This window comes from Odontesthes bonariensis, chromosome 2, assembly GCF_027942865.1.
Source record: "Odontesthes bonariensis isolate fOdoBon6 chromosome 2, fOdoBon6.hap1, whole genome shotgun sequence".
In the NCBI taxonomy this organism is placed as follows: domain Eukaryota; kingdom Metazoa; phylum Chordata; class Actinopteri; order Atheriniformes; family Atherinopsidae; genus Odontesthes; species Odontesthes bonariensis.
Window position 1 is genome coordinate 12,027,847 of NC_134507.1, and position 18,095 is coordinate 12,045,941.

The 18,095-nt window shown below is 39.8% G+C and overlaps 1 protein-coding gene across 16 annotated transcripts in view; it reads right to left on the reverse strand.

Annotated features, from left to right (window-relative positions):
- Positions 1 to 18,095, reverse strand: part of LOC142391472 (neurexin-1a-like) — a 250,712-nt gene that overhangs the window by 121,596 nt on the left and 111,021 nt on the right. For 14 of the 16 annotated variants that reach the window (XM_075477349.1, XM_075477315.1, XM_075477260.1 and 11 more), the window contains 3 exons: positions 14,039 to 14,422; positions 7,316 to 7,519; positions 4,202 to 4,228 (listed from right to left, as the gene is read on the reverse strand). In XM_075477349.1, the coding sequence (XP_075333464.1) occupies positions 4,202 to 4,228; positions 7,316 to 7,519; positions 14,039 to 14,422 (615 nt within the window). The remainder of the gene's footprint in view (positions 1 to 4,201; positions 4,229 to 7,315; positions 7,520 to 14,038; positions 14,423 to 18,095) is intronic. The other 2 variants (XM_075477362.1, XM_075477278.1) reach the window with 1 other exon arrangement.

The following is an 18,095-nucleotide window of genomic DNA, read 5'->3' on the forward strand; positions in this document are numbered from 1 at the left end:
AGGTTATTTAGTGATTCTAAATTAACCCTAGGAATGGTTGTTTGTCTCATCTGTCTCCGTCTGGCCCTGCAGTGTACACCCTGGATTGGCGACCCATCCAGGGTGTACACTGCCTCTTGCCCAATGGCAGCTGGGATAGTAGGCAGTGATGGAGATATCACATAGTCATTGTGCCAAAAACCTCAAGGAGAGATTTAAAATCACACAAAAACTGCTATTTTACAAATAGAGAGAAAAAAATTTAAAATACATTTCTCCATTAAGAAATTTCAACATTGGCCAAACTGGGCCAACGCATTACTTTTTCATGCAGCCTCCGTTCTAGGGCATCTTTGAATTGCTATATAGCACTGATGTTCTCCTGCTGGGCACACATAACAAAACAGGCCAACGAGGGAATGCCACTGTGACAGTATTAAAATCTCCAGGCTCTGGATACCTTGGCTGCTGTGGGGAGCATTTTAGATGGGTGCCAGGTTCATTTGCCTGAACCCATTTATGGCTATTTATTTCCTGCTTTTCTGCAAGCTTCAAAGCCCCAGTGCAATGTGTATGCAAATCTGTGGGTGCCAAAGTACTGGGACACACTCAATCTCAGAGGCACAGTTCTGCTTTGTAAGCACTAAACATGGGGCAGGATTGAAACCAGACGACTGGCGAGGGATTAAGGAGGAGAGATATGAAATAATGGGATGGAGTTGGACTTGAAAGCATGCTTGATCTTTGCCTTCCATCACTCTGTCCTTGTTGCTCTCCAAGGAGGGAGAAAAGGGAGGGGAAAAGAGGGCAACTATATCAAAATGCATATTCCTACAAAACATTCACTGGTGTAGGGGCTGGTTTCATGCCTATGCTAATGACCTTCGTACAACCGTCGTAACAGCTGCGCAACAGGCATTCAGGTCCTTTAGCCCACTGTCTTATCGTGTCCAGCAATCTCTAGTGCCATCACTGATGTTGATGTATCTGTAGAGATGGATCAACATTCATCCTTTCCTGCCTCCCTGACCTCAAGTCCATATGAGCAGCCCAGAAGTATAACACAGTGCAGCATTAGAAGATGTGTTTATCCCATCAATCAGCTCAGGTTGGCTGGATGACATATCAGATGCTGGCGCTACCTTCCTCGACACTGTGACTCACACCGGTGGAGGGAGAGAAATCTCCGACCAAGCAGCAGGTGTTCGAATGCCATCAAACTGCAGCAGCATGGTGAAGGAAGCATTAGCAGGTTGACATGCAAGGTTACTCGTCCGACCAATTATATAGACACTTTGAAAACTAAGATGTTGAGTGGTTTAAAAAACAATCTGCTATTTCTGACAATTCACGTTCATATTATTGTGCAAAACTGCATCAACTCAACAATAACAACGTTGAAAGGTCATCTTAAACATTGCTAAGTCAAACTGCCATCACATTAAAGGGATTTCAATTTTTAGCAGAAAAGGAATCATGCAACAAGTTGACTATCTGCTGGCTTGTCGGGAAAGTCTGAAAATCTAGCATGCTTTTTGCCAGAAGAATCACTGAGCCAACAAGTGAGCTGCTTTATCAAACTAGTCACTGCAGCCACAAAAAAAGAGAAAAATAAATAGATAAATAAAAGCCAAAAATAATTCAACAGATAGATAAAACAAAACCATGATTGCTCCTTGATTTAAAGCAAGTTAGCGGCTTCTATCCCTGGACACAAGGAAGGAACGACTTGCTGTTTTCCCCTTTACATCTTATTGCAGCGTCCCTTTGTAACATTTTGCATATAAAAAGAAATGCATCATAAAGATGGGAAGTTATTTTCTGCACCAGAAAATAGAGAAATGAGCTCAGTGTATAGAATAAACTCAGTACAGTGTGGCTGTGTTTGTGAAATGCAAGACTAGGAAAGCACTGGAAAAACACAGACAATTTACATTTAGATTTGGCGAGTAGTGCAAAAAATGTAGTGCTCAGTTATTATGGCAAAAAAAAGGAATATCCATTAGAATCCTCCCATTAAGTCTGTCACTGATTCTGAAACGCACACGCGTATCATAAACACATGAAAGCATCACCCGGTGCTCTTCGACGCCAGGTGTGTCAAAAACCAAACATCAGTACGTGAACAAGATCAATTACTGGAGAAAAACGATGGAGAGAATAAACACAATAAAATGCCCTCCTCTCCGCATCCCTGCTACTGTACACTGTAAATCACGACTTCCTGGGCATTTATGTTAATATTTATGACTAGGACAATCGCAGATCAAAAAATAGCCAGTCTGTCCCAAGATATTTCCAGTTCCCATTTTCAGTTTGGTGTCACTCAGCGCCTGTTAACGGTGTTTCAGTCGAAGTGGCAGGGTTTTCTTCAGACAGCTCTGGGCAGCCCCGGGGAACCTAAGTCCCTAATTGACAGTGATGTGTTCTTTGAGTCTATGCTGAAATTCCTCATACACTGAGCTGACCGGAGCTGCAGCGCCTGCCAAGACACATTAATTAACATTGGGAAAAAAAAAGAGGACGAAAATAACAACCTAGAAAAAAATGAATTGGACACTAATTCTTCATGAGTGCAAATGCACTGGCTTAACACTGTTCTTTCCAAGAACTTAAATTAAACAATTAGTTCTGAAACCGTTAAAGGATGACCTGCTGTTTGTTCTTTCTCTGAATTACTTGCATTCTAGGCTTCTCTTTCATAGATAAATTGCACACTGACAGAATCAAAGGGGTTTTCTTTGAAATATGTATCAAATATCCATCCCAGCATTTACCTTTTATGACTGCAGACATGGTCTTTTTAAAGACATCTTTTTAAAAGTAAAAAAAAAAGAAATTTGAGATTATTTTCAACTATTTTTCACTGCTTCAATGACTAAAGCAACTTATTATTGTAGCACTCTCTAATTTCTACTCATCCAAGCCCCCCAGCTTTGTACAGAATTAGTGAATATTTGCAAAAAAATTATTAACTAAAGAAATGGATCGATGAAAAGTTGCAAATATCTGAATAACAACCAGTGATGTCTGAGTATGCAAATATTATGCTTTCCCACTTCTCATGAACCAAGAAAGACCTTTTAAGGCTTTGAATGAGAGGAAATCAGCACCTTTTATCAGTATCCTCAAACAAGGTATGCGATTCGAGATGCGTGAACAATGCTATTTAGCATTTAGAAAGGTGTTAAGAATGAAAGCATGTCTAGAGGTCACTTCATGGGATTGTGTGTGTGTGGAGGTGTTTTGTTGTATAAGACTCCACTTTTCATCAAGCAATGACCTTCAACTACTGTGACACTCATACACAACTAGAAGTAAAACTGGTGTTTTCAGACAACAGTTTATCCTCAGATTTGCCTAAACTGTATCATTTTTGTTGAGTCTACTCATTCCTGTATTATGACTCCCGAGAAGTATTATTAATTCATCAGTGTTCCTGAATAACAAATGTCAGGGATACTTTCCACCCAAAATATTGCAATGTATCTCCTTTGTTCAAACACACACACACACACACACACACACACACACACACACACACACACACACACACACACACACACACACATACCTGAGCAGGATCTATTCTTTCCTGCACCCTCCTCATCCCTTTCTTTCTGCTCTGGAAGGCAGGTTAATGACAATAATAAAATCACACTCTGTATTTCCTCTGTGCTTTGAATGGCCTCATCAATTTAAAACTGGCGTGAAATATTGAGGAAGAAATGGAAAAAAAGGGGAGGCAGGGAAATCATGCAAGTCTAAAATACCTGCTTTTCCATAGCGTGCTTTTTTTAAAATATTCAGCCTGAATTCAAGAGTAAAAAGGTTCATTAATTAGAAGCAGCTCACTGTGCACAGCTGACTACCATATTTAGATTCGTCATTAATTCAAGCCTCCCTCAACTCCTCTCCTTTGCTCATTATAACATAGTTGTAGAAACTCACAGGAATTTCCTATAGTTCCTATAGCTACTGGACTTGATGATACTGGACTAGTACAATGATATGTGATCTAAATGCCAATGCAAGATTCAAGTCACACATATGTGCATTGATTCAATACCTGTTGCTACATCTTTGTGACATTTTGGGGCCGTATATCGTTACAATAATGGGCAAACATGATTAAAGAAACATCATTTCTATGGAACATAGAAGAACAGAAAGAGTTAGGGAAACAGTAGAAAAAGAAGTAGAAAGATGTACAGTAACTTACTGGAGGTACAGTTAATCCTGATACAATCTAGATGGGGAAGAATAGATGAGAGATAAATTCATCTTTCAACGTTACAGCTGCAGACATCATTAAAGCATACAGTCCACCCCTCTGGGGACACACACATGGACGCTGTCCGTCCTCTGATGCTCTTGCCCATGGCCTCGAGCTGCAGCAAGCTGCTTAAAGCACTGCAGTGATGGTGTGCCAGAGGAAAACAATTAACTGGAATACATGCTACAGAAGAGAGAAAAGGTTTCTCTATTGTAAGTAAACATGCGGATGTTATTTTACATCGCTTTGTTTTTCATGCAATCAATTTTTCGTTAATACAATCCTGAGGACTCTTTTTAGGATGATGTCATTATTAGAGCATCAGATTTTGGTCAGGGTCATACAGGGCCAACTGGAAGGTATTCCAACTCCTTCCCCTTGTTTCTGCATGTTAATCCAACTTTAAGATACTGTTATTTATCTATCTATTCATATATAAGTTTATTGCATTCTTTTCTTTTTACCACTGTATATTGTTACATAGCGAAATCATGCTAGAACGTTAAAAAGATTGATTAAAAACTGAAACAAAAAAATAAATTCTGCCTTCAGCGGCCTATTTGTAGCAAATTAAAACAGACATCATCATGATATGAATCACTATCAAAAATCCCAGACTTCTAACCGACATCCGTTATGTTCAATTAATGGTATAATCACTTCCTCATTGCTCTTTTTTGGTAGATTAAACTCTGTTAGAGTTATCCTATCTGTTCTTTTTTTTAAACAATCTTATGACTTTCTTTTTGCAAGTGTAAAGATTGCTGTGTGAGTAAAAGCTTTGAGTAAAAAAAATTAACATCTCTAATTCTAAGACTAACAAAATGGAGGCAAATCTTTGGCAATGAAAGTAATTTGGTTCTTCTAATCCGAGTCGAGATGAAGCCTTGACACCACTTACTCGATGGTCTCCTGGTCGTCAGCAACAACAACTGGCTTTTTGTGCATCCTTCCCGAGCTAGTGTAAAGTTGCTTCTCATTTTTATTTTTTTTTCTAAAATAATTTTCAACTTTTATAGAAGCCAAAGTGTTTTCAAATACTAGTTTTTAATGCAAAGGATGCCAGTTGGAATTCTTGTTCAGCGATACTGCGAAGGCTATTCTGTGTTTCGTCAAAATTGCCTAATCAATGTAAAAAAAAAGGAAACGTATCAAAATTTTTTAATCAATAATCAATTGAGAATCTTCCTAGTCCGCATCTCGATGCATCTGAGATTGATCTATATTGATCATTATTTCAGCTGAGACAGATCTGATGGAACTGAAGTTTTAGTTGGCATAACTGTAACAAATACAATTTTGATCTAACTCCACATTACGTCTCTATTGTACTCTATCCCTTTGTTTCATAACTCTGAGTTTGTACCATGCCCTCAGAAAGGTGACCCTAAATGGCCTCCCACCCCTCCTTCCCATTTGGCCCTGCATGTCATGTGTTGTCAACCACAGCAGAAAAGTGGTTGCAAACAGCCAGAGACCAACACCAGCTTACCCTTACAAGGAATGCTCTGCTTTTCAAAAGAGGGACAAAAAAGACAGGCTTGAGGGCTCGTGATCATAGACGAACTTGAAAAACTCTTAAATGTGTCAAAAAAAGAATTCAAAAGAAAATGAAATAGGGCAGCCTGTTGTTTACCATCAGAGGGAATATTTTGGTGGTTGCAATGATCAAACTAGTCATCTATGTCGGTGTGTGGCGCTGTTGTCTTCTGCGAAGGTACACATGCTTATCTGTCTACTTTACATGCACGGCTAAATAGCTCAACTTAGGGAACACATCTCTGTTTAACCAGTGGAAAGGAGAAAGATCATTTGTGCCGCACTGTATTATTTAAGACATATGGAAATTTACACAGGCATAGCTCTACACACACGCACACTAGCACAAGAAGGTTTGTCTTTCGCTGGTCTTTCATTTTTGACTTTTTGCTGTGGGCAGAGGGGCATGTCTTTTGTTTTGGTCATTTAAGATGGTGGCAGCTTTATGTGCAGTCATGTATTCCTTCTACAATGTTTTAAGAGTACAGGCAGATCAAATTATTAAAAAAATAATTGAGCAGGATGTCACAGCCAAAATTCAAAACTCAAGATGATGGATTGCATTGTTTTAGATTACTACTGAGGGATGTTGCAATATTAAACACACAACATTTCCTGAGGAATAGCCAGATTCTTATATTAATGACAAGTGCGTATATTTTGGATGGGGTGGGTCTGGTATAAAATCTGCTTTTTGTACATAAGACATCCCTAAATAAATAAATAATGTGGTGTCCAGACTTTTTCTTCTCCACTTAAACTAAAGTAATAAGAAGCGTGATTGGTTCAGACAAAATTAGGACAAGGTCTGTCATGGGACACGTCTTGAATTCAAAGCTTGTTGAAGCTGAACAAGTGGAAGAACCTTCTGAAAGATCCACCAAAGTTACACAGATATGAAATACCACTTTGGTCGATTTTGGTCGAATTTAATGAAATGGAAAAAAATTAAAAAAAAGCAAAAAAAAACACTTTATTTGTCCCAAAGGGAAAATATATGTTTAAGAAGAAGAGTAAGAATAAGAACATATCTGTATGTCTTCCCCTACTGTCTTTGACTACATTAGGTGTCTCTCTTCCCTGCAGATTTCAAAATAATCACACAAATTCAACTAAATCGGAGGACAGAATTGTGATGCAGATGATTAAGTCCCTAAAAATCACCATGATATTTTGCAAAGATAACATGCCCCTAATTAAAAATGACGAAGTCACAGGAAGGAATATATCAGTTCCCTTCCAGTAAGGAGAATTCCAGTCAAAGCAGTGCACGTGTTTAGCCGTTAATCTACGATATCTCATTGAGTGGGCAGCGAGCATTCCCTGCTGGGCAATGGTAGCTGTGTGCTCAACTGGCAGTGAGCCTTGATCCCGCAGACTTCAGACCTTGAAAGTTTTACAACCTCCCTTCTATACAAAATATGCTAAGGGAAAATTAAGATCTGGTATCTATGTGCCTGTGTGTGTTATTAAGTTTTATTTGGGTTTGCTGCTGCAGTCTGTGTACATCCAAAAGGTTACCTAAATTGACCATTAGTCGTACGCGAGCGCTTTCCAACTCTAGACGTAGGGTGTCAGCAGAATCCCGAGATGTGGTGGCTATCAGGATCCCAAAGGCTCGCTGGGAGCGAAATCTAAGAGACACATCCTCAGCTTCCGTGTGCATCTCCACTGGAAGCTGGACCTTCATAAACTTACTGCCATCATAGCTGAGGATAGTTGCCTCTGCAGAGAGAACAAGAAAGAAAAACAAGATGACTGATTAGTAAAATTGACTGCAACGGTTTTATGGTAACCAATGACAACAGTTCAGCTCACAATCTTCCCCATCAACTTAAGTGAACTGCGCATCTATGGCACGATGAACTCTTACTCAGTGTAGTGTCTTACACATACTTTGGCATCATTATCTATCTATGGGCTCATGACCAACTTTTGCAAGTTAGCAATACTATAAGAAGGAACATAGAACTTGTTTGTGAATTAGGCGTTAGCTCTTACCAATGAGTGAGTGTTCTTCAACAGAGCAAGTGGCAGCACGACATTCATAATTCATAATATAATTTCATCATAGAAAGAATGAAAGAAAGAAAAAACTGGTGACGGAACTTTAAGTCTCTGGTCCTTTGATTTTGAGCTCCTGCTCAGGTTAACTGCATTTACTCAAAGCATTAAGCACCAGTCTAGAGAATTGCTGGGGAGACTGTTTAACGCCGACAGGTAGTTGTAACAAAATTTCTGCTAGTATTACTAAGCCGTAACCCAATAACAAAGCTATTACTGCAGCTGAATTGCTGAGACAGATGATAGGAAAGTTAGAGGGATGGGAGATGGAGAACAGAGGGGTGATAGGATACCAATGTACTCACACCACCTCATCACCACTTCCTTTTCACACAGAGCCAATGTCACATCCATCCCTTGGGATGACTCCGTTGCATTCCTCACACAAATCCAATTTCTCCACACCCTCCTGGGGTATGCTGCAGATGACGGGGCACGTGACAAACGAGTTCTCCCGACTGAACTGTCTGCTTCCTGCCAGACAGCTAAAGCAAAGAGCTGCATTTGGAAACTGTTACAAGATGCCAGGAAAAAATGGAGCAACTTTTCAAGCCCCAATACTTGAAAAATCACAGCAAAAGCAGCTAGAACTCAGGCCTAATGAGAGAACTTATTCCGTGAAAGGATGTTTCAGATATCATACAAATAAAAGTAACTTTCTGTTCATCAGCTTGATAAATTAAAAAGTGTATTACGACTGAAACAAATGGTAAATGGTCCACACTTATATAATGCCTTTTAACCTCATAGGTTGTACAAACTGTTTTTCAATGTGTTTTCACTCACCTATTCGCTCATACGGCACTTTTTTTGATGAGCATATCAGGGGAAAAGTGAGAGTTTAATGTCTTGGCCAAGGACACATTGACATATGAGAGATAGGGATTGAACCAACCAATCTTCCAACTGGAAGCTGACAACTCTGACACCTGAGCCACAGCTCTCACCATCAAGCTCTGTTAGACATGCCACAAGGTGCTAAAGCTAAAGGTGGACATAAAGCAAGAATAAAAAGTCAAATTAATGCTGTGGATTGTGAAAACGTCATCAAGTGTGGACTCAAATGACCAAAAGAAGCTTCTCCTGAAAGATGAAAAAAGCCATGCAATGATGTACTTAATGCAAAGTCTCCTATAAATAAAGAATGTATTACAAAATTAAAGTCATAGACAGAAGGATCAATTCAATTACAACTAGAGTAAACATTGCATTTCATCTGTCACCTCTTGCGAGATTCATATTGGAGAGTGTATAAAATACCATAACTGAGAAAGCTCCAGAATCTAGTTATAAAAATATGGAGAATGACTGTGTGGGAATAATTACCTTAATGCAAAGTGAGCACCTGTCAAAAATCCAATTGTGGAAGCCTGGTCATGTTTAATGGCATTTCCATAGGCAATATCAAAATAAATTGAGAGGACTAAAGCTGGAGCTTCTGTCTGTGCCAGCCTAACAGGAGGCTGTCACAGGGGAGATGGAGCACACCGACTAAACCAAGCATTTATTTTCCTGTCTTGTAAAGCACAATGCGGCATCATTTTCAGATTTTCCTACAAAGGGGACGTTGGAGTGGGGCACTTTCAGAGAAGTAACAAATAAGACTGAGCCACTAACAAGGAAGGATGGGGTAAAAACCAACTGACACACAACTTCATCTTCCATTCTCCCCTAAGGAGAGGAAGCTCTACAGGAAGGGAGAGCCGTCAGCTGCATATCACAGGATTGTGATGTCCCACAGTACCAAGGCACCAGGCTCAATTTGATTCACAATTTGCTGAAGAACAGAACAGAAAATATATGTTCAACAGCCATAATAAACAGGAGGAAATGGCTCGGAGATATCATACATAATTTAAGACAGTTCATGTCTTCTTCACTGCAGCCTTCTTTGGAAATCTGAGCATACATAGTTAAAGAAATGAATTCACGAGCTATTAAAAGTGTGAAAACACGCTGCAAGCGGAGTGGATAAAAAGGGAACCTATTTTCTCGCTCTACAGAAAGGTAGGTAGCAAAAAGGAGGTAGCAACATCATGGCCCACTTCACATCTGCTGCTCTATGACCAAACAGCAAATTCATTAGAGCTATGCAATGAGAGCAAAAATAGAAAATAGTTCAGTTTAGACGGAATGTGCAACTTGGATTTGTGCTGTTTAAAGTGCATGCACACCAGCCAAGATTGTAGCAATTTAATATCCATATATTAAGCTGATCACCCCACTGAAGATGCTTAAGGAGAATTACCACTCTTTTTAATGATTAAAAAGTTAATCTTTAGTCTTTGCTGCGCCATTAAGGTCTGTCAGCCAGATGTGTTATCAGAACCTGAAGACAAGACATCCAAAGTCTTAATCAACAGCTTAAATACAGAATGCACAGAAATACACAGAATGTGAAACTAACCAAATGTTTGCTTAGACTTGCATACTTAAAGAAAAATTATTGTTGAACTCCAAACCTACCTAAACCTTTATTCCACAGCATGTGCTTGAATTCCCAGAAAAGTCCACTCGCAGAACTCTTGCAGCAACATTTTCCACATTTTTCAACCAATTTTCTATGCATCTGCGTATATCGCTTCAGGGCTTGCGACAACCCGTTTTCTTTCATTTGTGACTGAGTGTGGTGAATGGTGACTAACACATAGTGTTAGGCTAAAACCTGTTTAATGCTGAAACTCAGCCATATTCCCCTTTAAGGGCATTTTGCAATTATGCAATGAAATTGTTCACCCCTTGCTTTTGCATTGGACCAAAGACAAACAGCCTTATGCTCTGAAAAGCAACCAATCTGCTGAACGAATTTTCCATCGCTAAAACTCTTTTACGTAACGATTGAAGCATTCTGATATGCTCAACAATATTTTGATGTAGGGCATCCTACAACAAAAGTGTAAGCCTTCAACATTTCAATAAAAAAATAAAGATTTTATACAAATAATGTAATTGCTGAGCATGTGAAAGCACTGTGCAGAGTGCCTGCTTACACGTGCCAGTGTCAGTAAGTTTGACATGCCTGTCTGGCGCATGTGATATACGGTGAGCACATTAGTGTATCTAAATGTATATTGATTCTTAGCATCTATCTTTATTCACTGCAAGCATGTGTAAGTAAACACTCATCTGGATCCCCCGTCCACGTGATGTAATGCAGATGCTGTCAGTTCAGCCAACCAGCATGCCATATATCTCAATAGGGAATATGTGCATGTGCAGCAATCCACCTACTACACCATCTGGGAAGCTGCTTTAGCCTAACGCTGCAAGACTAATATTTGGGCCAATTAGCAACTGGAAGAACAATGAAGGGGAAGACATTTGGGATGCAAGAGGAAAATTGCTTTGTCTGCTTAATTAAAATGTCTCAAAATAGGGCAAATAGCTCCGCGGATCTCTTATGAAACTCCACCTACTGTTTCTTCCTCTCATTGTTGTGCTCTTCCTCTTCCTATGCCATATGCAATAGCTATATTTTGCCACCGGGTGGTACACAATGCATGGAAAAGTGAGAGCTGGGGTAATTCTTTTGACAGCTCCTCAGCCTGCTGGTGCCTGCTTCATCCTACCAGTGCAGAGGCAATCTGGAGCCATCAAAACAGCTGGCAGCACGCCAGGGCCCAAACGTAGCACTGCTCCCACTCACACTCTCACTAATGCCAGTCTCATACATAAGAGCAGAGACAGCCAGAGACAGATTTGGAGAGACGAGCCGAGCCGTAAGAAGACACTCAAGTGTTCAGAAGGAGGACGGGAGGTCACAGTTGGAGGAAGTTTTTGCAGCTTTTAATTTGAAGCTCTTTCGATTACTATATTTTCTGCTTTTGTTTTCAGATGGAGGTCAGTGTGGATTTTATATTTTTATATCCAACAACACTGTTTGTATAAGTGATTATGTTCCTAAAGAGAAAAAAAATCTGTATCATTTCTTCACTCCGCATCCTTGATGTAGTATGCCCTAATTCCTGACAGCTCATTAGCTAGTGTGGAAGTGCACATGTGTAAAGTCAAGGCATTACAAGAAGGCCTAACTCACACATGAATCAAAATTAGAAATAACAGCTTCATTTACTTATCGTAGTTTTTTTGTCTAAAATGAAATATCAAAATATTGACATCATTCATCTTAGCATTAATGACCGTCAATTGCATTTATGAGACTTGAATGCAAAATAATGGGGACAAAAATCTGACTGCATACTAACTCATGGAGGCTTCCATTGAATGCGAGGACAGAAATGCTGTCCCCACCGGTACAAAGTGGTTCTGACTTGGTTTTAAGGTCATTGTTCGAATTTAGGCTATGGTTAGGGTTATGATAAGGGGCTACGGAATGTCCCATGGGCAATATTAACCAGGGAGGGGGGGATCATTCAAATCTCCCAGAAATAGTTCCCATCTCAATAATATTCTATGAAGTGAAAGACCTAAGCACAGAGGAATGTCAGAAGCACACATGGAGCTGACACATTTAAGTGTGTGGGATGTGATGCATTCCAGCATGAGTTAATTTTTTTTTGAGGATGACAGCACCAGTTGTGTCACACTGTGATAATGGTGTCACACGCCTGGGCCCTTTTTTGACATCTGCCTTGATTATGAATATGTTGCTGTTTTTCACTCGTTCGCTGCTGTTATCCTGTTGAGATGTCATGACTCGAAACTCTATATACCACTGAAAGATAAGAACTCATATCTCAGCTGTGCTAACCACAGCTATTAATATACTTCAAATTAATATCACAACTCTCGTTTCCAAATGCACATTACATCAAGCACATCTATTCACTCAGTGCAATAATGTAAATATGTATCGAATCAAATTTTCTAATAACCACCTGAGAGGAGACCATATTTGCAAGTGAGGGACTGCACATGCAGCTGGTTGTTCCTTTCAATGAACTGGGTTTTAATCATTTTAGTCTAAGTGCAATCCTTTGGTCAAAAAGACCAAGAAGCTAAAGTTAATCTTATAAAAGTACAGGACATGTGTCAAAACATATACAGTACATGTAAATGCATTTAAGTTAATGGAAAAATGGAAAGCAGAAAATATCCGTATCCTCTTACTTTACCAGAGATAATCGATATGGTGACCACAAAATACAAATTCAGCAAAAACAGATATGATCAGCAGTGGAGTGTTAAGGCCAGTTTTACTAGATGGTCACAGAGTCAACTTTATGCAAATTAAGCTCTGACTTTAAACAATTACCTGCTTGACTAATAATCTAATTCAAACAGATAAGATGAAAAAATATTCTTTATAAATCATGGCTTAAACATGTCAAAAAGGCAAATGGCTTCTGCTAAGATATCGAAACAGTTTTTTTCTCAGGAAATAAACAGACCTACGATGTAAAGGAACTGAAAAATGAATGCAAAATTTTTCCAATAAAAAAAAATCCAACAGACACAATAGATTTCTAAACATAAATCCAAAGTCTAAACATTTTCAGCACATAATCTCATATCAATGTACCTAGAAGCACCAATGAAATCTCTCCTTATATGAAATGAATTACAGCAGGGTCAGGGGTAAGTCTGCTCAAACTGACCACCTCTAAGATTTCACCGTGTGACACACTCTTCTCTTATTTCACTTTACTGGAGGAGACGCGGTTAAGTATTCTGCACCAGGTCTGGCCATGAGTGAGTGATCTGATGAGGCGAATGCTTAGCAGAAGACAGCCAATTTACAGGCTAGTGTGCATGGTGGACGTGACCAGCAGTGTCTCAGTGGTGCATCACTCACCTGCAACTCAACATAGTCCAACATCAGCCCTACATATCCTGACTCTTTCTGTCTGCCTCTTTGTGGACATCCATCTTCACAAGCACACTTCCAGCCCTGCTTTATATTGCTTTCAGCGCGCTTTTTTTTTTTTTTTTTTTACAACTGCTAATGTTCAACAATCAGTTTTGACAAAAAGACAACCTTAAGGATTCTGTTTGGCGACTATCATTAAAAACATTACTTTTCTGGTTAGCACACATAATGACATGGATGGTATTGCTATCACCTCGAGTCCATGTGAGAGTCTATCGTCATAGAAAAATGTGGTCAAGGAGAAACTAAGTGAAACATTTCATAGAGACGAAGATTATGCCAACCAGACAAAAAATGTAAAGGAATTAACAGTGAGGTAGACAAAATAAGATGAAAACAAAATGTTCTACCTCTTTCACAGGAGCGTCCCAGGTATCCAGTCCCAGAGCAGTCACACACATAGCGGTTCCAACCCTCTCTACAGATCCCATTGTTTTGGCAGGGGTTGCTCAAGCACTGTTTGGGAGGCTCTTTAGAGCATGAGGGTTTGACCCCGGCAGCCTTTTGGACTTCTGCCAGGCGTCGGACATCCTTACTCTGGCCGTCAATAAATAAATCTCTGATGCAGCCCACATAGCCATAGTTGAGCAATGCTGTCCACACCTCAGTGGGGAACACCAGGCCCATTTTGTTCTCTGGCAGACCCCCAAGGTAGAGATTGTCATCCAAGTCCAGTATCTCACTTTCGCCAGGGGCTGTGTAGGCAGTACGGAGGGTATTGATGGAGATAGTACCTAAAAAAAAGAGTAAATAAACATGTATAAATATAAATACACATATATATATATATATATATATATTACACTTACATTGGTCTTTTTTTTATCTCTTTTACCTGCTGTGAGGCTGTTAATCATACGTAAATTAACTGACAACAACTGATGTTTTTAGATGCAAAAAAAAAATCACTATACTGCGTTTCCTGCAGATGGACAAACATGCAAAGGCGTGTTTGTCTTAGCAAGGCCCATTTAAAATGGTTTGATGAAGAAATTAGCCTAATTAGGGTTATTCATCTGGACAGGGTCAGGATTTTCTCCATTTAGAATGACTGATGACTGTTGATAAGACACATTAATCACAGGGCAGCTAGTCTATTAGTAGCCTAATCTGGGATCCCTAGGAGTATCCTCTCCATTTTCCATGGATTTCCCATAATAAATCTCCTTTATCTATAAAGCAGTGGTCATAAAAGGGAAATAGAGGAAAAGGAAAATTGTTGCCCCCTTTATCATTTTAGCCCTTACACCCACACACACACTCCACCCACACTCCACCTCAAAAAAATAAATAAATAAATAAATGAACCTACATCGTAACCATCTTTTTGAACTTGATTAACAAACTGCAGGCTGTGTTTTTTCACCATGTCTCTCCTTTTCTTTACCTCTCTAACACATAAACCTGCAATGAGAGTTTGTGTGTTTCACTACCATGATTTATCACTCTCATTCAGGTTTAATTCTCGATCTGGAGCACAGTAAACAACAGCGGACATGACTGGACTGTAAAGCTGTGGAAAAGGAAGCCCTGACTGTGGGACTCAGACCGGGTGATTAATTTGTATATAGATCTGTTACTCTCAGTGCAGGAACCATTGTAGACTTCAATTAATGGCGGCTGTATCTACTGCCCGCATCCTCGTCCAGTAATCTATATACCAAACTGCTGAGGATCCACACAGCCAACAGCTTGCTGAGAGTGGCAGAGGTATAGAAGACTAAGGATGCTCAAAAATACTTTTAGCCATAGCCATGATTTACATTTTGAGCCGCAGTACATGCTGTTGCAGATATGAAGGACCTATTAGTCGAACGCTTCAGGCTAAAGGCAAGAGTCCAAACTCCTTGTGTGTAGGATAGGAGCATAATTTTTAAGTTACTTTTCGAGTCAAAGTGTTTACGTTTGGAAACAAGCCCTGAGCCACATGAATTTTAAGCAGGGCTGCCTGGAATATTGTAGAGACAAATTAAACATTAAATGGGGCACTTCACATTTCATCAAAGCTTCCATTAGCATGCATGAATGTACATATCACAATTAATTATACATATCATAAATATCGATATTTATTTTTCTTCAAATTAAAATCCATTCGGTTCTCTCCTTTCCGTTTGTGGCTTTTTCATTTCCATCTTAAAAATAGCAGTAACAAGAAAACAAAACAATTGAAATCACTGTTTCTACTAATGTTTTTTGTAATGCACTGTATGCTCCTTATAGCCAAGGTGAGTCAGCCCTCGTGCAATAGTGCTTGAGAGAGATGGTTAAGGATCTAGTGCACAATGATTAACCTGGTGCACAGTAACATGTTCCAGCTCTTTTTTAAGGGTCTTGGCCCCAGGCATCTGTTCCAACATTTTCCTGCCGCCACCCACTGCCCCTGCTCTCTCCAGCCACAGCTGTTGAGACTTCCAAGCTTTGCACACTTGGCACGGGCCACCCGTCAAGCAGCCAGAACGGCTACCTTCAGGTTATAGCTAACGAGCTCACTACATCAAACTCATTAGTGAGAAAACTTTTCTCGGAGTAGAGCAGGTGCCCGGCGGAGGAATGAACAACAGTATGGTCACTGGAAAATGTGAGAGAAGTGTCCACACTCCCATTTCTTAAAGATCCCATTCCATAGCACTAGGAAGTGGCTTGGAATATTGTGAATAATACATTCACAAAGTAAATACGGAAGGGTTCATCATCAGGCTAATGGCCTCTTTAAAATCTCAGGGTATCTATACTTGCTGGTCGTCTTATTGCAGTCATAAACAAGGACACTGTAATTCTACAGTAAGCGTGTCTGTCTAAACAGATGCCAGTGGGAGACAAGAGAAGGATGTCATCATCTCTGAGGCATCTGCTCAGAGTGCACTGCTCACTTGTCAAAGTCCCGTAAAGAAGTGTGTAAACACCGTCAAAATATGTTTAGTCAGAAAGAGGTACACGATGCTATGAGGACACGTGCCATTGTCATGCTTGCAGCAGGAAAAACACAAGACATACGCACAGCAGGACTGCCTATGTTTGGAACTTTATTCATAGCCTGAAAGGGTAAAGGAATGCATGTGTCTACCCAAATGCTACTCAACATAAAAGAAGGAGGAACAAGATGAGAACATTGCGATAAAGATAGCTGGAAAGAAGCTGAAAGAGGGTTCTATGATGACAGATAAGCAGCAGATGCAGGAACACAGCAGCAAATAATACGCCGAAAACAAAAGATGTACAGTAAAGATTGTGAAGGGTATAAAGAAATTACAATGTGGATTATCAGCATTCCAACCGAGTTTTAAAACACTTTAACCACGTTTCTGTCTCTCTATTTTTTTCTCCATGAGCTGACCCATACGTGGGACTCCAAAACCAAACCTGAACACAGGGGTCCAAATGACAGCTCAAATCTCTCTCACACTTTCTGCATCAGCAGGCAGGCTCAACTTGGCATGATGTCCCCTAACCCCACTCACACATCCCCAAAACATGTTAGACAGGGGATTACTGCAATCCAGTTAGGGCGATACGGCCATATCTCTCTATGTGATTGGATTCTGTCGAGAGAGAAGCTTGTAAGTTGGCTGTGAGGATGGGGAATGTGTTGTCTATATGTGTGTGGATGCATGTGTCTGTTTACTCCACGTGCATATTTGTGTTTGAGGTAGTGGTGTGTGTGCCGTAGCAGGAATGTCCGTGTAACGTCTCCGATGAATGACCCGCAGCACTCTCAGCCCAGAAGCCCTCACTTAAAAGCACAGTCTCTTGGCGTCTCTAATGCATTGAGGTTAGAAACTGCTTTCTGAGAGCAAAAGTCCATTTGCAGGCTTGCTTCTCATCGTAAGAGCCAACTAAACTAAATAGGGCAGGGATCATTATCCGCTATTGTCACAGCTGCAGGAAGTGTTGTACATGGAGGACTGAGCTGTCGACAATTATGTCTGGCTGTTGTATTGCATTTTGTGTAACGAGTGATGTGCTTGGTGGTGTGTATTAATATAACATCTGACACATATAATAGGCTGAGAGAGCCATATGTCTCATAACTCTTGCTCTCAGGGGAAAATAATTATCTTTTAATGTTTTGATTTTACCCTAATTCGATCAAATATTAAAAAGTAGAAGTAAAGGGCACTGAGGTGTAAAGCAGGAGACACAAGTAAGGCTACCAGTATTGCAAGAATGTGACATTCATTCACTTTCTAAGGCTCAACTATAATTCGTTTGGGGGGGTTGTTATGACCACAGCTTTTATTCAGATATATATGAGCAAATAATTTAATAAAACAAATCACCATTTAGAGACGCTATTGTGAAAGTTTTCATATCGCACATTAGTGCAAATCTGCTATTTAATGCACCATTAAAGTTACATGCATCTTGGGAAAAGAAAATCACACAAGGCCTATTCAGTACAAAGAA